General features: G+C 42.5%; 1 protein-coding gene across 2 annotated transcripts in view; it reads right to left on the minus strand.

Moving 5' to 3' along the window:
- The window catches only part of ATPSCKMT (ATP synthase c subunit lysine N-methyltransferase), a 248618-nt gene that overhangs the window by 71980 nt on the left and 153843 nt on the right, over positions 1–22795 (minus strand). Inside the window, exon 4 of one of the 2 annotated variants that reach the window (XM_073555713.1) lies at positions 21377–21427. The exons of the other annotated variant lie outside the window; for it this stretch is intronic. Coding sequence (XP_073411814.1) covers positions 21377–21427 — 51 coding nt within the window. The remainder of the gene's footprint in view (positions 1–21376; positions 21428–22795) is intronic. 2 annotated transcript variants of the gene reach the window in all.

Consider the following 22795-nt stretch of genomic DNA (forward strand, 5'->3'; position numbering starts at 1 on the left):
AAGGACTGTGACAAGAACAAGGGGGCATTCTCTTCATTTGGAGGAAAGACAATTTCTGCACCAGCATAGAAGAGGGTTCTTCACGGTAAGAGCAGTGAGGCTCTGGAATTCTCTTCTTGAGGAAGTGGTGATGGCCAACTCACTGAATGAATTTAAGAAGGGAATGGATGCTTTTATTGTGAGTAACAGTATAGAAGGTTACGAATAACATATTATAGGTAGATGATTGACCCAGCTTAGGGGAAGGAATTTTTTTCCCTATGGAGAAAATTGGTTTCTACTCTGTGGGTTTTTTGCCTTCCCCAGGATCAACAATGCAGAACAGCTGCACTAAAAATAGGCTGAACTAGATGGACATAAGGTCTTCCTTCAGCCTTCAAAACTATGTTACTATGTTCAAACTATGTTATTGTCGGCAACAACAAACACATGCAAAAATGCATGCTAACGCAGCGTTTATCCGCATCAGCTTACGCATAACATCAAAAATACGCTGCATTTGTATGCGTTTTTGCATGCGTTTGCATTTTTTATGCGCATGCGTTCAATAGGGAAAACATTTTCCAGAATTTCCTTGACACAAGCCATGCCCAATGGGCATGTCTCATGAGATTTCTATATATAGACCCTTGTACAGATGAAATCCTCAGAATTTGCTCCTGTGTCAGAATGGATCTTCACATAGAGCGTTTCTATCGGAATCTGGATTTGGATATCAACTTGTTTCTTGCCTTTGCTTGTGAGCAAGAACGGAAAAGACAAAGACGGAGAAGACTGCATCAGCGTTTTTGGCAACACCCCATTGTTGAAGTTCAGGATAGCCGTGGAGCCTGCCACACCTTATTCGGTTAGCTCAGTGAAAACCTGGATGAATATATTGAGTACACGAGGATGTCTCAAGAAAGCTTCTGGGATTTGCTGGTTCTTGTACAAGGAGCCCTCAGCAGGCGGGACACCCAGCTCCGTAGAGCGATTCCTGCTGTGGAACGTCTGCTAGTGACACTAAGGTACGTAATATTTAAAAATAAACGCCTGTCATAAATATTATTGTTCTGAATATTTTTTTTCCTTTCTCTGTTCGGCAGATTCTTGGCTACCGGAGAGAGCCTATCATAACTCCATTTCCAGTTCCGGATTGGCATTTTCACCCTTTCTGGGATTGTTGCAGACACCTGCCAGGCTTTGTGGGACATTCTGCGTGAGGAATTTATCCCCCTTCCCACCATGGAAATCTGGCAGGAAACTGCAGAAAATTTCTTGTAAATTTGTAATTTCCCCAACTGTTTGGGAGCAGTGGATGGAAAACATATTCATATTATCAAACCAGCTCTAAGTGAATCCGACTACATCTCTATATATAAAACTGAATGTAGGTATGTATGTATGTGTGTGTGTATCACCAACCAATCATGAAGCATCTTTCATTTTACCAGAGCTGTTCAAAAGAACCTGAGCTGTGATTGGTTGCTATGAGCAACAGTTTTCCTTGCAACCAATCACTAAGCATCTCTCATTTCACCAGAGCTGGTTAAAAGAAGCTGAGCTGTGATTGGTTGCTATGAGCAAGTTTTCCCACTTGACAACACCTCAGCAGACACTGACATGGTGGGAGAAATATAGCATCCCAGGGAATATAAGCTCCCAGCCATTGTCTGACCCCCAGAAAGGAGCACAGAGCACATGACAGAAATGAATCCCCCCCTCCCGTGCCCATATACACATCACACATCCTCCATCCCATAGGCACATCTTCTCTCTTAAAGGGATCTCCGGTATGGAAGTCAGGGCAAATCCATCCAGCGCTTTGGTTTTGACCCCAGGCCTCTCTTAAAGGGATCCCCGGTATGGAAGTTAGGGCCGTTCCACTCAGCTCTGTGGTTCTGACCCCAGGGTCTCTTAAAGGGATCATTGGTTTGCAAGTTAGGGCAAATCAACTCAGCATTTTGGTACTGACCCCAGACCTTTCTTAAAGGGATCTCCGGTATGGAAGGCAGGGCAAATTCATCCAGTGCTTTGGTTCTGACCCCATGCCTCTCTTAAAGGAATCCCCGGTATGGAAGTCAGGGAAATTGCCTTCACATGCTCTGGTACTGACCCCAGGCTCTCTTAAAGGAATCTCCTGTACGGAAGTTAGGGTAAATCCCTCAGTGCTTTGAGTCTGACCCCAGGGTTCTATTAAAGGGATCATTGGTATGCAAGTCAGGGCAAATGCATCCAGCGCTCTGGGTCTATTCCCAGGCTTTCTTAAAGGGATCCCGGGTATGGAAGTTAGGGCAAATCCACTCAGCACTCTGGTTCTGACACAAGGTCCCTCTTAAAAGGATCCCTGGTATGGAAGTGAGGGCAAATCCACTCTGCACTTTGGTACTGAACCCTTGCCTCTCTTAAAGGGATCCCCGGTATCAAAGTCAGAGCAATTGCCTTCAAATGCTCTGGTACTGACCCCAGGCTCTCTTAAAGGGATCTCCTGTATGGAATTTAGGGCAAATCCCTCAGCGCTCTGATTCTGACCCCAGGGTTCTATTAAAGGGTTCATTGGTATGCAAGTCAGGGCAAATCCACTCAGCGCTCTGGTTCTGATCCCCGGCTTTCTTAAAGGGATCTTCGGTATGGAAGTTAGGATAAATCCCTCAGCGCTCTGATTCTCACCCCAGGCTTCTATAAAAGGGATCTTTGGTACAGAAGTCAGGGCAACTCCACTCGGCACTCTGGCTCTGACGCCAGGCCTCTCTTAAAGGGATCCCCAGTAAGGAAGTTAGGAACGTTCCACTCAGCACTCTGGTTCTGACGGGATAATGTGGGATATTAGGGGTAGTGTTGTGAGTTCATTTTCCCCTTCGTCACTGAGGTCTGGTGAACTCCCTATTCTGGTAAAGGAAGGTAATGAGCCTGATTATCAGGCACCTGAGCCTAATGAGGATGACTGGCTGAGTGGAGTCACGAACTGGATATAAGGCTGCCGACGCCCTTCTGCCCTGCGGGTGATTTCTCTGTGGACTTCTAGGACACCAGTCTGATTCCTGCTCCTCTAAAGCTAAGTTTTTTGCTTTGCCTGTTGGCATTTGTGTTTGTTTTCCTTGCTTTTCTGGATTCTGCCATTCCCTGCTGGGGTGAGCTGAATCTCCTTTTGCCTGTTGCTCTGATTTCAGAATATTCCTGAGTACTGACATAGCTTTTTTGAAGCCTAGCGTCTTCAGGGCCTTTTTCACTGTCAGTCTGTTGGCTCTTATTTTCATAGGGCTTTTCACGGATTGCAGACAGCAGCCTTCTTGTCCTTTTCTATCTAGTTAGCTTGGGCCCCTCTTTGCTCAGTCTATCTTTCTGTCTGTGTTAGTGTTTTCATCTTGCTTCACCGTCATTATATGTTGGGGGCTGCCTATTGCTTTGGGGTCTGCTCTGGGGCAGTTTAAATTTCCTCTTTCTTTCTTTAGGCCTATGTAATTCTCCGGCTGTGATCGAGGGGTCTAGGGCATCGTAGGAACCCCCCACGGCTACTGCTAGTTGTGTTGATTGGTTCAGGGGTCTGCAATCCGATAGCTGCAAACGTCTCTGGTTTTCTGGACTTAGATAGCATTTCTGTTTTTGCCTCCTACGGTGACTCAATCATAACAGAATCACCCGCAATACCGCAGATCCTAGGGTACTCAATAGCAGGAAAGAATTGTGTTTAAAAAAAAAAAAAAAGTGTGTGTATATTCTTTCCTCTATATCTCTGAGGCCGTAGGGGGAATTTTTTATTTTTTTTTCTCTCAACGGAGATAAAGCAATTGTCTGATCGTGTGGAGCAGCTCGCTGCGGAAGTGCGGGGAATTTCCGCCTACCTTGCTCGTTCGCATGCTGTTGAACCAAAGACACCTGATGTATTTTTTGGGGATCGATCTAAATTTTTGAGTTTCAAAAATAATTATAAATTATTTTTTGCCTTGAAGCCTAACTCGTCAGGGAGCTCCGCGCAGCAGGTTAAAATTGTCATCTCTTTGCTGCGTGGCGATCCCCAGGATTGGGCGTTTTCTTTGAAACCAGATGATCCTATTCTGACTAATGTGAATGCATTCTTTCAAGCTTTGGGGTTGTTGTATGACGAACCTAATGCTATTGATCAGGCTGAAAAGACCCTGTTGGCATTAAACCAGGGTCGAGATTCTGCAGAGTTGCACTGTCAAAAGTTCCGAAAGTGGGCGGTCCTTACTACCTGGAATGATAATGCCTTGGCTGCTCTCTTTCTGAAGGGTTTGTCAGAAGCAGTAAAAGATACTATGGTGGGATTTCCTGTTCCCTCTGGTCTGGACGATTCTATGTCATTAGCCATTCAGGTTGATCGGCGTTTACGTGAACGCAGGATTGCACGAGAGGTGTTGCCACCGGTTGAACAGACGTCTGAACCTATGCAATGTGATAGAGTTTTGTCTAAGGCGCAACGTCAGGAGTTCAGAAGGCGTAATAAGCTGTGTTTTTTCTGTGGAGATGCCTCGCATATTATTTCTGTTTGTCCTAAACGAGAGAAACGCTTTGCACACAGGTTTTCTGTTGGTGGTGTTCAACCTAAGTTTCTTCTGGCAATTACTCTGATCTGCTCCCTGTCCACATTTTCCGCCAAGGCTTTTGTGGATTCGGGAACAGCGCTAAACCTAATGGACTTGGATTTTGCTAAACGTTGTGGATTTCCGATGACACCTCTGCAGACGCCTATCCCTTTGAGGGGGATTGATGCTACTCCTTTGGCTAAAAATAAACCTCAGTTTTGGACCCAGGTGGTCATGCGGGTTGCCCCAGACCATCAAGAAAATTGCAGATTTTTGGTGTTGCATGGTCTGCATGATGCCATTGTTCTGGGGTTTCCCTGGTTGCAAATTCATAATCCAGTTTTGGATTGGAAATCTGTGTCTGTGGTGAGTTGGGGTTGTCGGTGTGCCTTTAGTGAGGCTCCGTTTTTTCCACCTCTCCTCAGTCGCATGATGTTCCTGACTATTTGGCGGACTTTTATGATGTATTTAGTGAGAATGAGTCTGCGTCCTTGCCTCCTCATAGGAGTTATGACTGTGCAATTGAACTAAGCCCGGGGTGTAAATTTCCTAAGGGTCGGCTCTTCAATTTATCTGTACCCGAGCACGAGGCTATGCGGTCCTATATTAAGGAGGCGTTGGAGAAGGGTCATATTAGACCATCCTCTTCACCCTTAGGTGCCGGTTTTTTTTTGTGGCCAAAAAGGATGGTTCTTTAAGGTCTTGTATGGATTATCGTGCCCTCAATAAAATTACTATTAAATATCAGTATCCGTTACCCCGATTTCGGATCTATTCTCTAGAGTTAGAGGTGCTTGCTGGTTTACCAAGCTTGACCTCAGGGGGGCGTATAATCTTATCCGCATTAAGCAGGGGGATGAATGGAAGACGGCGTTTAATACTCCGGAGGGACATTTTGAGTACCTGGTGATGCCTTTTGGGCTCACTAATGCCCCTTCTGTCTTCCAGTGCTTCATGAATGATATTTTCCGAGACTATGTCGATAAATTTTTGATTATCTATCTGGATGATATTTTGATCTTCTCCAAGGATTGGGATTCTCATCTGGAACATATTCGGACTGTGTTCTGGATCTTGAGGGAGAATTCCCTGTATGTCAAAGGATCGAAATGCCTTTTTGGAGTACAGAGGATTTCATTTTTGGGATTTATTTTGTCTCCGTCAACTATTGAAATGGACCCGGCCAAGGTACAGGCCATTTATGATTGGGTTCAGCCCACTTCTTTGAAGGCCCTCCAGAAGTTTTTGGGTTTTGCTAATTTTTATCGGCAATTTATAGCAAAATTTTCTAGTATTGCCAAGCCATTGACTGATCTGACTAAGAAGGGTGCTGATGTGTTGAATTGGTCTCCGGAGGCTGTTGCTTCCTTTCAGGAGCTGAAGCGAAGATTTACCTCCGCCCCGGTTTTGCGGCAACCTGATGTCTCACTCCCGTTCCAGGTAGAGGTGGATGCTTCTGAGATTGGTGCAGGAGCTGTTTTGTCCCAAAAGGATCCTGTAACATCTAAAATGAATCCCTGTGCTTTCTTTTCCCGAAAGTTCTCTCCATCTGAACGTAACTATGATGTGGGGAATCGGGAACTGTTGGCCATGAAATGGGCATTTGAGGAGTGGAGACAGTGGTTGGAGGGAGCTAAACATCAAGTTGTGGTCCTCACTGACCACAAGAATTTGATTTACCTAGAGTCGGCTAAACGCTTGAACCCTAGACAGGCTAGGTGGGCCTTGTTTTTTTACACGTTTTGATTTTGTGGTCTCTTTTGTTCCTGGAACTAAGAATGTCAAGGCAGACGCCCTCTCTAGGAGTTTCTTTCCCGATTCTCCTGTGGTGACCAAGCCTGCTACCATCTTAGGCGAAGGGGTAGTTCTTTCTGCCATCTCGCCCGATTTGAGACTTGCTCTGCAAGAGTTCCAGGAGGACAAACCTGAGCGTTGTCCCAGTGGAAAGTTGTATGTTCCTGACCAGTGGAAGAAGAGAGTGATGTCTGAAGTTCATTGCTCTGCATTGGCTGGTCATCCAGGTATTTTTGGTACCAGAGATCTGGTGAGTCGCTCTTTTTGGTGGCCCACCTTGTCTCATGATGTCAGGAATTTTGTGCAGTCCTGTGGGACTTGCTCCTTGTCTAAATCTCTAGTGGGTTGTTGATGCCTTTGCCGGTCCCCAGGAGGCCATGGACCCATATTTCAATGGATTTCATCTCTGATATGCCGGTCTCTCAAAGAATGACTGTTATTTGGGTGATTTGTGATAGGTTCTCTAAGATGGTTCATCTTGTACCACTCCCTAAGTTGCCATCTTCCTCTGAGTTGGTGCCCCTGTTTTTGCAACAGGTGGTTCGCTTACACGGGATTCCTGAGAACATTGTATCTGACAGAGGAGTTCAGTTTGTGTCTAGATTTTGGAGGACTTTCTGTTCCAAGCTGGGAATTCAGTTGTCCTTCTCCTCTGCTTTTCACCCTCAGACCAATGGGCAGACAGAGAGAACAAATCAGACCTTGGAGTCGTATTTGAGATGTTTTATTTCCGCTGATCAGGATGATTGGGTTTCATTTTTGCCCTTGGCCGAATTTGCTTTAAATAATAGAGCTAGTTCTGCCACTTTGATGTCACCTTTTTTTTGTAACTTTGGGTTTCATCCTCGATTTTCTTCAGGGCAGGTGGAGCCTTCTGCCTGCCCAGGTGTTGACACTGTGGTGGAGAGAATGCACCAGATCTGGGACCAAGTGGTGGATAAGTTATCTCTCTCCCAGGAAAAGGCCCAACGGTTTTCCAATCGACATAGGACCATTGGTCCCCAGTTTAAGATTGGTGATATGGTGTGGTTATCATCAAAAAATATTGCTATGAAGGTGGCTTCTCCTAAGTTTAAGCCTAGATTTATTGGACCTTACAAGATTTTGGAGATTATTAATCCGGTCTCTTTTCGTTTGGCTCTTCCTGTCACATTTAAAATCCATAATGTGTTTCATAAGTCCTTGTTGAAGAGGTTTGTTGAACCAGTTGTTCCTGGGGTGGCACCTCCAGACCCTGTATTGGTTGAAGGTAACATGGAATATGAGGTAGAGAAAATACTGGATTCCCGTTTGGCTAGACGGAGACTCCAGTATTTGGTTAAGTGGAAGGGTTATGGTCAGGAGGATAATTCCTGGGTCTCTGCCTCTGATATTCATGCCAAAAGATTGGTGCGTGCCTTTCATCGGGCTCACCCTGATCACCCTGGTGGCGTGGTTGAGGGTTTGGTGACCCCTCCTCAAGGGGGAGGTACTGTTGTGAGTTCATTTTCCCCTTCATCACTGAGGTCTGGTGAACTCCCTATTCTGGTAAAGGAAGGTAATGAGCCTGATTATCAGGCACCTGAGCCTAATGAGGATGACTGGCTGAGTGGAGTCACGGACTGGATATAAGGCTGCCGAAGCCCTTCTGCCCTGCGGGTGATTTCTCTGTGGACTTCTAGGACACCAGTCTGATTCCTGCTCCTCTAAAGCTAAGTTTTTTGCTTTGCCTGTTAGCATTTGTGTTTGTTTTTGTTTTCCTTGCTTTTCTGGATACTGCCATTCTCTGCTGGGGTGAGCTGAATCTCCTTTTGCCTGTTGCTGTCTTCAGAATATTCCTGAGTACTGACATAGCTTTTTTGAAGCCTAGCGTCTTCAGGGCCTTTTTCACTGTCAGTCTGTTGGCTCTTATTTTCATAGGGTTTTTCACGGATTGCAGACAGCAGCCTTCCTGTCCTTTTCTATCTAGTTAGCTTGGGCCCCTCTTTGCTCAGTCTATCTTTCTGTCTGTGTTAGTGTTTACATCTTGCTTCACCGTCATTATATGTTGGGGGCTGCCTATTGCTTTGGGGTCTGCTCTGGGGCAGTTTAAATTTCCCCTTTCTTTCTTTAAGCCTATGTAATTCTCCAGCTGTGATCGAGGGGTCTAGGGCATCGTAGGAACCCCCCACGGCTACTGCTAGTTGTGTTGATAGGTTCAGGGGTCTGCAATCCGATAGCTGCCAACTTCTCTGGTTTTCTGGACTTAGCTAGCATTTCTGTTTTTGCCTCCTACGGTGACTCAATCATAACAGGGTAGTATATATAGATATAATCATTATAATTTGTTATAACTAACTGTAGTTAGTTACTATGCCCGGGCAGCGCTGGGCTCTTCAGCTAGTTAATTATAAAAAATATTTTTCCATAGTGCTCATTGCCATTGCAGCTGTGGACTGTAGGTTTGTCGCCATGGACATTGATTCTTCTGGCCATTGCAATGACTCCCAGACATTTAAAAACTCAAACATGGGTCAACGTTGTATGGGAATAATTTTAATTTCCCCCTGCCACAACCTCTTCCCAACACTGAAGGCCCGCCAATGTCATATGTTGTGGTTGGGGATGATGCCTTTCAGATGTGTGGAAACCTAGGGAAACCATACTCCAGTCGGGACTTGAACCACACAAAAAGGATTTTTAATTACCGACTGAACAGGGCACGAAGAACTGTTGAGTGTGCCTTTGGTATGCTTGTCTCAAAATGGCGCATTTTAGGAACAGCAATTAATCTCAACTCTGAGACAGTCGATGAGATGGTCAAGGCGTGTGTGGTTCTCCACAACTACATAATGGCTAAAGAGCGACCAAACGTTGAACTTGATGAACCTGTTTGTAACCCGTTGCTAGATTACCATCATCACCCTCTGAGGACAAGGGAAGTTGCCCAAATGAGAGATACATTTGCGGTCTAATTTGTGTTTCTGATATTGGACGTGTGGCATGGCAAGATGAAATGATTTAGCAAAATGTTCTTGTAATTTTATATAATGTTATGGACCTGGAATGTTAAAATGTACCTTTAATGTTTGCTGACAATAAAACAACTCTAGTGAAACACCTGTCCACTCCCTGTCTCATGCAGATTGGGTTATGTCACCCATACTTTATACTACAACGGTTCTCTCTGTCAGTGCTATGGTAGGTGACTTCTCATTAGCTCCTTCGTCTCCTTCAGTCTGAATTTATCTATAGTCCAATAAGTTAATGAATACTGAAGAGATGATGGAGCTCATCCACCTCATATCTTTACTCACCTGCCTATGTGTTAGAACCAGTGCACTCAGGATGCAGAAAACCCAGCATCCTGAGTGCACTAGTGCTGACACCTAGGCAGGTGAGCATTGCTGACCCCTGACCCTTTGTGCTGTATTAATTTTTTTTGAGGATTTTCAGTCCTCTTTGTGTTTTTGCCACCTCATAGCTCCATGAAAGACACCAGATGCAAAGCTGCAGTATAAATCAAAGAAAGAAAAGAATGAGCAGATTGTGTGTCATGGAGTTATGAGGTGGCAAAAAAACACTGTGTGTAGACAGCACGGTGTGTGTTGCCGGTGATGAAAGAGACAAAGAACAAGCAGTGATAAGGGAAAAACAACACAATTTTATTTAAAAAAAAAAAAAAATACTGGTGTGGAGATGGGAGGATTGGCTTGGTGTGGACCATGAAGGGTTCCAGGGGAAGGGCCAATGAAATGTGTGGGGTCTGGGAGGTCAAGGATGGAAGTAGACATATTAGGAGTGGAAGCATGGGACGGGAGAGACATTGGAAGGGAGAGACAAATTGGACAAGACAGACACAGAGAGGTGAGGGTGGAGGTAGTACGATAGTTCTTTTTTCACGTCTCGTTTCCCATCTTTTCTTATTGCATTTTCCATGGGTTGGTTGCTGGCTTCTTCGTCACCTTGGGAGGGTGGGAGTGGTGGGTTCCGTAACCGGCATGGTGGTGGCGGTGGACGGGCGTGTAGTTTCCACAACCGGCATGGTGGTATCGGTGGACAGGTGTGTAGTTTCCACAACCGGCATGGAGATGTCGGTGGATGGCCGTGCAGGAGCAGGACTCGGCATGGTGGTGGACGGCCGTGCAGGAGCAGGACTTGACATGGTGGTGGTGGTGGATGGCTGTGCAGGACTCGGCGTAGTGGTGGAGTGGGTTTTAGCAGCACCCGGCATGGTGCTAGCACTGTAGCGGTGTGCGGCAGGACTGGGCATGGTGGTGGTCTGATCCTACTGCTATCTTTGCGGACAAATGTAAAAATATCATTGATGAAGGTTTTTTGCAAGGTTTTTTACTAAATCTCAAGCTGATTATTTGTTCATAGAAAATCCAATTATTCCAATATTACATGGTTTACCTAAGATGCATAAAAACATTTTCCCTCCACCTATGCGTCCCATAGTTTCTGGAATTGGTTTTTTAAACGAACATCTTGGTGAGTGGCTTGACACAGCTTTACAACCTTTGGTCCAAAAGGGTACTGGGCTATTTGAAGGACTCGAGAGATGACCTGTCTATGTTTCAAAATGTTAAATGGAATTCTTGTTGGATTTGGCTTACATGTGATGTCATTTCACTGTATACTTGTATCCCACACAAAATAGCCATTATGGCAGTTCGGTTTCTTCTTGATAATTTCAGTACTTATTCTGACTCATTGAAAAACTACACATCACATCTAATGTGGTGTACTTAATTATTTGTACTAAATGTCCAACTGGGGGTCTGTATGTGGGGGAGACTGGGCAAAAACTGAGAACAAGGATGAATTCTCATCGCCACACAATAAGAGAAAAAAGAATGGATCTACCTGTGGCAAAACATTTTTGTATCCCTGGTCATATCATGATGGACATTAAATTACTTGAATTAAAAGGTAACTTCAAGTCTCAGAGAGAGAGAAGAATCTCCGAGTACAAATTTATGAAAACTTTCGACACATTCAGTGCAGGTATTAAAGTGTCGCATGGATTTATGTCTTTTTACATCAATTAAGGAATTTGCTCCTCAGACCTTCTGAGGTCATCACAACACAGAACCAGACCGGCAATCAGAGGGCAATAAAACCTTCTCACTGCTTATCTATGAACTGCTCCAATATTTATGCTTTTCGCTCTCACATAATGACTATTCCGCTTCACATCACTTGTCTTATCTATTGAGTTATTTATGTGCTGTCTTGTGTATAACCCCTTAACGACCGCCGATACGCCTTTTAATGGCGGTAATTAAGGGTACATAAACCACAGCGCTGTTAATTCACGGCGCTGTGGAGAAAGTGAATAGCGCCCCCCAGTGTCAGATTTTCTCCGGGGTCTCGGATGCCGGGGGTAGCCGAGACCCCAGAGAACATGAATCGGTCGGTTTTTACCAACCCCGCTTTTGCGATCGCCGTTATTAACCCTATAACGGCGACCGCAAAAAAAAAAGCCGCAATTTTACATTTAATTTCTCTTTCCTCTGATGTGATCGCACATCAGAGGAGAGAAAGAGAGGGTGCCCGATCCCCCCCGGTACCTCTCCGTGGTCCTCTGTCCCCTCCTGGTGGTCCTGTGTCCCGCCGACGTCCTCCGGTGGGCGCTGCCATCTTGGATCCGGGGAAAATGGTGGGCGCATGCGCAGTGCGCCCGTCGGGAATCTGCCGGCTCCGGCTGGCAGATTCCATTCATTCATTTTGATCACGATGATAAACTATCATCATGATCAAAATAAACAAAATAGTACATAACCCCCCCGTTTATCACCCCCTTAGTTAGGCCAACATGACGAAATAAAGAAAATATTTTTTTTTTCAGTTTTCCATTAGGGATAGGGTTAGGGTTGGGCTAGGGTTAGGGTTGGGCTAGGGTTAGGGCTAGGGTTAGAATTAGGGTTAGGGCGAACTAGGATTAGAATTAGGATTAGGGATTAGAGTTGGGATTAAGGTTAGGGTTGGGATTAGGGTTAGGGGTGTGTTGGGGTTAGGGATGGAGCAAGAATTGAGGGGTTTCCACTATTTACCAACTTTGGGGGTCTAAAAATTGGGTCTAAAAAAATCACTTTTGTGTAAATAAAAAACTTTATTTTCACGGCTCTGCGTTTATAAACTTCTGTGAAGCGCTTGGGGGTTCAAAGTGCTCACCACACATCTAGATAAGTTCCTTAGGGGGTCTAATTTCCAAAATGGGGTCACTTGTGGGGGGTTTCCACTGTTTAGGCCCATCAGGGGCTCTGCAAACGCACATTGACGCCCACAGACCATTCCATCAAAGTCTGCATTCCAAAATGGCACTCCTTCCCTTCCAAGTTCTCCCATGCACCCAAACAGTGGTTCCCCCCACATATGGGGTATCAGCGTACTCAGGACAAATCGCACAATAACTGTGGGGGTATGATTTCTCCTGTTACCCTTGTAAAAATAAAAATTTGGGGGCGAAAAGATCATTTTTGTGGAAAAAAAATGGATTTCTTATTTTCACGGCTCTACGTTATAAACTTCTGTGAAGCACTTGAAGGTTCAAAGTGCTCACCACACATCTAGATAAGTTTCTTGGGGGGTCTAGTTTCCAAAATGGGGTCACTTGTTGGAGGTTTCCACTGTTTAGGCACATTAAGGGCTCTCCGAACGAAACATGGCATTCGATCTCAATTCCAGCCAATTCTGCGTTGAAAAAGTCAAACGGTGCTCCATCCCTTGCGAGCTCTGCCGTGTGCTGAAAAAGTGGTTTACCCCCGTATTCAGGAGAAATTGTACAACAAATTTTGTGGTTGATTCTCTCTTTTAACACTCGTGAAAATAAAAAAAATTGGCTCTGAAGTAAATTTTTTGCAAAAAAAAGTTAAATATTAATTTTTTCCTTCCACATTGCTTTAGTTCCTGTGAAGCACTTAAAGGGTTAATAAACTTCTTGAATGTGGTTTTGAGCAACTTGAGGGGTCTAGTTTTTAGAATGGTGCCACTTTTGGGTATTTTCTGTCATGTACACCCCTCAAAATGACTTTAAATATGATGTGGTCCCTAAAAAAAAATGGTTTTGTAAATTTTGTTGTAAAAATGAGAAATTGCTGGTTAACTTTTAACCCTTATAACTTCCTAAGAAAAGAAAATTTTGCTTCCAAAATTGTGGTGATGTAAAGCAGACATGTGGGAAATGTTATTTATTAAGAAATTTTTGTGACACATCTCTCTGATTTAAGGGCATAAAAATTTAAAGTTTTAAAATTGCAAAATTTTCAAAATTTTCGCCATATTTCCGTTTTTTTCATAAATAAACACAAGACTTATCGAAGAAATTTTACCACTAACATGAAGTACAATATGTCATGAAAAAACAGTCTCAGAATCAGCGGGATCCATTAAAGCGTTCCAGAGTTATAACCTCATAAAGGGACAGTGGTCAGAATTGTAAAAATTGGCCTGGTCATTAAGCTGCAAACTGGCTCTGTCGCTAAGGGGTTAAATATGTGATCCTTCAGATTTTGTATTAGTCTAGCCTGATGAAGAGACCTGCGTAGTCTCGAAAGCTTGCAATTTGTTACCATCTTTTCAGTTAGCCATTAAAAGGTATCAACCACTGAGGACTCTCAGTTCTAATTATTCTTCTGAAAAACTACATTATCACTGTTTTGTTGGTTCTGCTAACTCATAACTATTTTCTTTTTAACAGAAAATTTTATCTCCAGAATAGTGGTGTTTCTATGGGGGCCAAGTTCTCTCCATCGGTGGCAAATTTGGTAATGTCTTGGTGGGAACATTTATATATTTTTAATGTGAATAATCCTTTTTTTGCCTCCATACAATGGTATTCCAGATATATCAATGACCTTTTGATTATTTGGAGTGATGATGTCACCAAGATTGTTTCATTTTTTGATTACATTAATAACAATCCACTAAATCTTAAATTCACTATTTTTTTTATAACAAATCCATCAATTTTTTGGATCTTCATTTATCTGGTATTCCAAACCATGACATTATTAGTTGCACATACCGTAAGCCAACCACAGGCAATACCATTTTGCAAGCACAGAGTTTCCATCCCTTTCATACAATCAAGTCGATCCCTTTGGGAGAGACTTTAAGAGCTAAGCGCAATTGCAGCAGTGTTCTTTCTTTTCAGTCAGAGAACAATTGTAGCAGAAAAAGTTTAACTAAAAGGAAATACCCTAATTGGACAATTAATCGAGCTTTTGCATTGCAGATATGAGATCTAGAAAAAATTTAATAAATCCTACTATTTGTACATCTAATAATAATGCTACCAATATTGATCTCACTTTGAAACAACCAGTTTTGACTCTCACGTACAGTTCTAATTTTAGAGCCATCTCTCAAATTGTACATCACAATTTGAACATTTTAAGAGATGATGTGACAATGGATGTCATCTTGAAAAATGGTATAAAAATAGTAGCCAGACGTGCACCCACCTTGGGAAACCGTCTGTCTCCGAGTTTTTATAATTCTCAAAAAAATAAAAATTTGAATTCTTCTCATTGGTTGTCCACCACAGGTTTTTAAAAGTGTGGGCATTTCCCTTGTAAAACCTGTGTGCATTCTAAAAAAACTCTAACTTTCTCGGACAGCAAAAATGAAAAAATTTACAAAATAAAACAATGTTTGAATTGCAACTCTGATCATATAATTTATATCATGGAATGCATTGAATGCAAATTATTATATGTGGGATATACTACCCGTAAATTAAAAAATAGAATCAGAGAACATTTTTATGATATAGTGAAATCCGACCACTCGCAATATTTCTAATTTGTCTAACCATTTTGTTACTATTCACAATAGACAAGCATCGATTTTCAAGTTTTTTGCGATAGAGCAAATTACTGCGGATCCAAGAGGTAGAAACAGAGAGAGAAAACTCAGAGATAAGGAAGCTTTTTGGATCTACAGGTTAAATACACATGTTCCACTGGGTCTAAACCTTAAAAGAGAATTAATGCTGCATTACTAATGTTATGCATATGTGCATTTTGCATTTGTGTGTTTTTTTGATAATTGTTAATTCGTCAGTCCAGTTTTATTTTATTTGATTTGTAATTGTTATTTCACTTGTGATTTTAGTCTGTTCCAAACACCTGTTGTATATTTTGTATAACTAGCCTTCTTACCTGCTCTCTATCAACTGAGTCTAAGAACACGTGGGTGTTCGAAACGCGTTCAGTTGCAAACAGGCACTCTTTTTCACTGATACATCCGGCAATAGCATGCTCCACGGCCTTTTTGTACCAAATAATAGTTTTTTATTCATGAAATCAAATAAAGGAAATTGATTTTATACTTTGGAGCAGGACTGTGGAGTCGGAGTCGGTGCTCATTTTGGTGGAGTCGGAGTTGGAGTCGGTATAAAATGGACCGACTCCGACTCCTAAAATATATAATAAATTGGGTACAGTAGTTCAATGCAGAATATGCTGAATATTTTTTCATAGGAATTTGGGAAAGTTATGAAATGTCCTATAAATGACTGTTCTATTCCTGATCTAAGGCTACATTCACACACAGCGTTTTTCCTGCGTTTTTTGAGGATACGTTTTTCAGTTGCAAAAGCAGATCAGCTTTTTAAAAAACCGCATCACCTGAAAGGTTTTTGAGCTCATAGATAATGTTATCAATAGCAAAAGCAGATTAGAAATCTGCTCTATCTATATATCCATATCTGTCTATCCATATCATATCTGTACCAAAAAGAATGAAAGCCGGATAGCACACAGACTAACACTCCTTTTTTTTAGCAGCAGTCAGGTACACCTCATAGATGCCCAAAAGGACGCCCTGGACAGGCATTGCTCTGCCAAGAGGGTGCAAAGCAGTAATCAAAGCAAAAGGTGGCTACTTTGAAGAATCTGGAATTAATTCCACATGTGTTAATTCATTGTTTTGATGCCTTCAGAATGAATCTACAATTTTCATAGTCATGAAAATAAAGAAAACTCTTTGAATGAGAAGGTGTGTCCAAACTTTGGTCTGTACCGTATACATGTACATGTATACAGTGTATTACATATTTACAATTTATTACAGTTTTTGTGTTCTAAAGTTGTATTCCAATAAATAGATATTATGTTCTATCTAAACATCTTGATTATTGGATCATAGAAATGATTAAATGTCTGATGTTCACATTGTACTACAATAAATTTTTCACTTAAATATAAGCAATATATGTGGGAGTCAGAGTCGTGGAGTCGGAGTTGGAGTCGGTGTAAGGAAAATTGAGGAGTCGGAGTCGCAGGTTTGGCTTACCGACTCCACAGCCCTGCTTTGGAGCTGGATTCTTTCTTTTCTTCAATGCATTTGCAAGACGTCTGGCAGAGACGTGAATCCGTGCTTAAACTCTGTGGAATTTGGAACGTGTTCCATGGAGAGGGTAAGCTGAATTATTTCTTGCTCTCTATGGTGGTGGCTGTACAGTGGTATGCAGCAGAACTCGGTATTGAGGTAAAACGTGTTAGTGGTGGCACCGATGGAAATACCACCTGTGGCTGCTGGAAGTACCGAGTCTGTTGCACAGACTGAACGTAGGCAGCAGTGCAGGCCTGCATCATGCTCAGCTGGAAATCAGGCGTAAGGTGTTCCGACATACCCCGCTCGATCGCAGTAAAAAAAATGGTGTGCTGGTCTCGGGAGGTCGGCTTGCAGACGGTCAAGGCGTTGGATGACAACCTGGAAAAGTGTGTCAATATGGTTCAAATCACTTTCCAGTCCATCTCCCACCGCCTTCAGGCTACTCTGGAAGACCAAGCTCAAGTGAATAAACTCAGGCATGAGTGTCCTGTCCGAGGCCTTCTGCCACTGGCGGGAAGAACCGAAAAACAAAAAAAAGGCAGAGGCCAGGGACAGGGGAACACCGGATGGACCAGCTGCCTGTTCTCCAGCCTGTAACGCTGGCCCACTTGCTTCATCGCTGGTGGATGGCTGGGACTGCTCCGAGCCTGTGCGAACAGCCTCGGAGCAGTCCCTCATCAATGAGGGACCGCTCCAGAGGATGATCCAGGTTCGAGCGTGCTGCTCCAGGTTCTGTGAAAAGAAAAAAAAAACATTACTACCAAAAAATAACAATTGTACAAGTGCCAAATCCTGTGGGAAAAAAAATTCAGATTAGGGAAAACAGCACAATGGAATACAACACAAAAATACTTACGCTCTCTGAGCAAGGACAGGCCTCAGGAAAGCCAGCATCCGGTGATATTTATATTTCCGTATCATTGCTGCAGCACCACTGCAAACTTGGATCTCCTGTCTCAGGTCCTTATTGAAGCGATTCTTCATCGAACGCCAACGGGTTCGGACATTGTTCACTGTGAAGGGGGAAAAAAATTGTTAAACAATGCACTTTAGGCCAGGATCACACAACCGTGTGTGATGTGAGAAACTTGCAGGAGTTTATCACATCCCGGCTTTACAGGTTCACTGCCACATCAGACCACATTGCAATACTTATGAAATTCCTTTCTGACTTGTATAATGAGAAAACCAGGAAGGCACCACTAAACAGAAAATGAGGATTCACCTGAAGTGAGTATAAACAAGAACTGTAAAATTAGTAGAGAAAGCTACTGACCAAAAGACGCAGGGATCACTACACACAATACAAGTTTTATTGGTAACAGATGGACACAAAACCATATAAAAACATTTAAAAGTCATAAAATGACACATGCAAAGCACAAAGGCTCATAATAGAGCCAACAAGACTCACCCCTATATGTGAGAGCAAAGTAAATTGACAAAAGGGTAAAAACACATGTGCAGTGACTATACAATCATGCCTGGAAAGATATTGAGAGGCTAAGAACTCACATGGGGGAGCTTGTGGAGTGCCCGACACGTGTCGCCACCGCAAGCCCCTGACGAAGCCACCTTGCGGTGGCGACACGCGTCGGGCACTCCACAAGCTCCCTCATGTGAGTGGTATTGATAGGGACTATTGCAGGCAGGATTTAATCTTTGTAATTTCAGCCCTTTTGGGCCATTATATGGCTGATATGCATTCCATTGGTGTTTGTATCTTTTTTGTACTTATTATTTGCACCATGACTTTTAAATGTTTTATATGGTTTTGTGTCCATCTGTTACCAATAAAACTTGTATTGTGTGTAGTGATCCCTGAGTCTTTTGGTCAGTAGCTTTCTCTACTAATTTTACAGTCCTTTCTGACTTGTGGCGTTGTCCCAGTCATCCATCATCGCTCGGCCCACCTTCATTCCACAGCCGCCAAATCACCACGTTGTCTGAGTGCTGCTACTCCCGGATGTCCCATAACGCAACTCGCGTCTCCACTAATGTGATCAGGAGGTCGTTGTCCAGGTAGTCCTCCTCCCATTGTGGAACCTAGAAATTAAAGAAAGACATTAATGTTGGAAATAGAAAACAATTAAAAAAAGAGAAAAAACAGTCAAGAAAAAAAAAAAATTACACGCTGTCATGCCACCGGCCGGAACTTGGGCCTGAGTCTGCTTCTCCTGCTCCTCTGCACCTGTTGAAGTGTTCTGTAAAACAAAATACATGATTTTTCCACATGTATAGTGACAGTGAATACTTACCAATCACTAGAGCAAATGTACTCACTTCAGACTCCTGTCCTGTGCTCTGGACTTGAGGCCATGGTGATATGGTGATGAATGCTGCAAGAAAGACAGAAATGAGTACAGACTGCAGAGAGAAAAAACAGACAGACAGACATTAGCTTGTATACTCACATTTTGGTAAATTCAGAGTCTTCACAGATATCTTCCACAGTCTGGAGAGTACTGGACTTCCAGTGCCCACACCCTCTTTTTGTACATCCTTGTGTGGCGGGTGGCTAAAACCAGTTCCTGGACATGTTTACTCAGAATACATGCGTACACAAACGCAAGCAAACGCATGTGCTTGCATACGCATGCATTCCCATAGACTAATGCGTTGTTTAGACACACTCTTTCCGCAAGCGTCCGCATGCATATGGCTGAGGCAATTTGACGCCTCCAAAATTGAAACATGTTATGTTAGCCGAGCCCCGCCGCACACCCCGAAACGACAAATGCGTAAGCAAACGCGGGCGAACGCATGCAAACGCATGTACCTGCGTCCACAATGTAAAAGACTTAGGGCAGCACGGTGGCTCAGTGGTTAGCACTGCAGCCTTGCAGCGCTGGGGTCCTGGGTTCGAATCCCACCAAGGACAACATCTGCAAGGAGTTTGTATGTTCTCCCCGTGTTTGCGTGGGTTTCCTCCGGGTACTCCGGTTTCCTCCCACACTCTAAAGACATACTGATAGGGAATTTAGATTGTGAGCCTCATCGGGGACAGTGATGAAAATGTGTGCAAAACTGTAAAGCGCTGCGGAATATGTTAGCGCTATATAAAAATAAAGATTATTATTATTATTATTATTATTAAAAGATAGGAAAACACGACGCATGCGAATGAACGCATCAAACACTGCAGACACAACCGCAAATGTGAAACCGGCCTTAATTGGCCTCCCCGTTACTTGACTTTCCCCTCTCCAGTCCATACTTAATGCAGCAGCCAGGGTCATCCATCTAGCTAATCACTCTTCGCCAGTCCTTACACTGGCTGCCCAATCATTATAGGATCCAATTCAAAGTACTTGTTCTCACCCACAAAGCTCTCCACAGTGCAGCACCCCCCTACATCTCCCTCATTTCTGTCTATCGGCTTAACTGACCGCTGCGTTCTACAAACGACTTTCAACTAACCTCTGCGCTAATCAGTACCTCCCACTCCCAAGACTTCTCCCGCGCTGCGCCAATCCTCTGGAGTGTTGTACTCAAAGAAATTAGGACTATCCACAAGTTGCATAGTTTTAGGCGCTCCCTCAAAACGCATTTGTTCAGAGCAGCCTATCACGTTCACTAATCAAAGTCATTTTATGTGTAAGTGTGCGTGTGTAGCACATTCACTATCTCCATCTATCCCTCACTCCCTCAAGATGGCTGCACCATCACTGTAAATACACCATTGTAAATACACCTGTACTTTGTATCCCCCCCCTCATTGTAGATTGTAAGCTCTCATGAGCAGGGTCGTCTGATTTTGCTTTAATTATTGTATTTTGAGGCTATGTGCCCACGTATGTAGAAAATTTCTGCATGAAAACCGGACTCCTTCCCAGAAAACGCGTGATTTTTCCAAGCGTTTTTATGCGTTTTTTTCCGTGTGTTCTTAGTCTCATAGAAAATAGCTAAAAACGCTGACTTTTCCGCAAAATTAATGAGCATGCTGCGTTTTTTACCGCGATGCGTTTTTTTCATGGGAAAAAAATGCATCAATATGCACAAAAAGTGCAAAATGCATTAAAATGAATAGGATGCTTCTTTTAAGCGATTTTTTAGCGTTTTTGCAGGTAAAAACACTTAAAAATGCTTACGTGGGCACACAGCCTTAACATTGATACTTATGACTTGTGTTTTGGAACTGATAAACTGTAAAGCGCTGCGGAATATGTTGGAGCTATATAAAGATTATTATTTCTCTAATTTGCAATACACTAAATATTGACTCTGATTACTACGCTTAGGTGGTGCCAGTAACCTCCAGCTATATGTATAAGTTTCTTCCTATTGTTGCCTTTTTGGTCTAATGGATGACAAATTGGTACAATGCTAATTTCATTTTAGAAAATTTCCTCACCTTCAGATGCACATTATCACATACATAAAAATTATTATTATATCTGCCAGTCAGACTGCCATATCAGTTTTTTCTAGATACAGCTGCTTATAATGTCGGAAAGGAGTGTCCACTACTCAGACAAACCTTTGATAAATTCTATATTCCCCCTTGTCTATAATAAAAATAGCAGATACCTCCTGCACCAGCCCCTTTCCAGCGATGTTGGTGCCAATGACCGTGGGACATTATGACACATGAGCACTAGGTGTAGTTCTAGGTCTAATGTATTCATAAATCTATAAAATGAGGAAAGGATCTCAAACTTTTAAGCAGCACTGTAGATAGACAATGAGAAGTGTACGATTTTCTTTTTAGTGTACAAAACCAAATTTAATTAAAAGTAGATTACGGTACTTACCATGTGTGGTACACCAAATATGACAACATTTGTGTACTGTGAAAAAGTGACCTATAAAATGATTTAATCATAAAATTAGTATGTAGATTTAATATCACACCCCATTCACATCATTCCATTGCTGCTTGACAATCAAAGATATTTACTTCACTTGTGATTATTGTGGGCAGATTTGGCCTAGAAATAAAATCTTGGGTTGTTATGTTGGAGGGTTTACCTCGCCACTACTCACTTATGGGGATTATGATTTATATGATCATCTCAATATACAAGTGCTGTGTTCCTGACTTAACTTAACCCCTTCACACCCTGAGCCTGTTTTCATCTTCATGACAGGGCCAAATTTTATAATTCTGACCAGTGTCACTTAATATGACTCTGGAACGCTTCAACGGATTCCATTGATTTAGAGAATGCTTTCTTGTGACATATTGTAATTCATGTTAGTGGTAAAATTTCTTCGATTTGACTTGCGTTTATTTGCAAAAAAAAAGACAAATTTTGAAAATTTTTGCAATTTTCAAACTGTTATTTTTTATGCCCTTAACCCCTTCACCCCCAAGGGTGGTTTGCACGTTCATGACCGGGCCAATTTTTACAATTCTGACCACTGTACCTTTATGAGGTCATAACTCTGGAACGCTTCCATGGATCCCGGTGATTCTGACATTGTTTTCTCGTGACATATTGTACTTCATGTTAGTCGTAAAATTTAATTCAAATAACTTGCGTTTATTTGTGAGAAAAATGGAAATTTGGCGAAAATTTTGAAAATATCGCAATTTTCCAACTTTGAATTTTTATGCCCTTAAATCACAGAGATATGACACCCAAAAAACTTGATAACTAACATTTCCCACATGTTCACTTTACATCAGCACAATTTTGTAACCAAAATTTTTTTTTGTTAGGAAGTTATAAGGGTTAAAAGTTGACCAGCGATTTCTCATTTTTACAACACCATTTTATTTTTACGGACCACATCACATTTGAAGCCACTTTGAGGGGTCTATATGATAGAAAATACCCAAAAGTGACACCATTCTAAAAACTGCACCCCTTAAGGTGCTCAAAACCACACTCAAGAAGATAATTAACCCTTTAGGTGCGTCACAGGAATTTTTTTGAATATTTAAAAAAAAATGAACATCTAACTTTTTTTCACAAAAAAAGTACTTCAGGTTCAATTTTTTTTATTTTACCAAGGGTAACAGGAGAAATTGGACTGCAAAAGTTATTGTGCAATTTGTCCTGATATGTGGGGGGGAATGACTGTTTCGGCGCATGGCAGAGCTCAGAATGGAAGGAGCGCCGTTTGACTTTTTCAATGCAAAATTGTCTGAAATTCAGATCGGACGCCATGTCACGTTTGGAGAGTCCCTGATGTACCTAAACAGTGGAAACCCCCCTACAAGTGAC

Source organism: Dendrobates tinctorius, unplaced genomic scaffold (genome assembly GCF_039654945.1).
Source record: "Dendrobates tinctorius isolate UK_male_01 unplaced genomic scaffold, ASM3965494v1 ptg000229l, whole genome shotgun sequence".
Classification (NCBI taxonomy): Eukaryota; Metazoa; Chordata; class Amphibia; order Anura; family Dendrobatidae; genus Dendrobates; species Dendrobates tinctorius.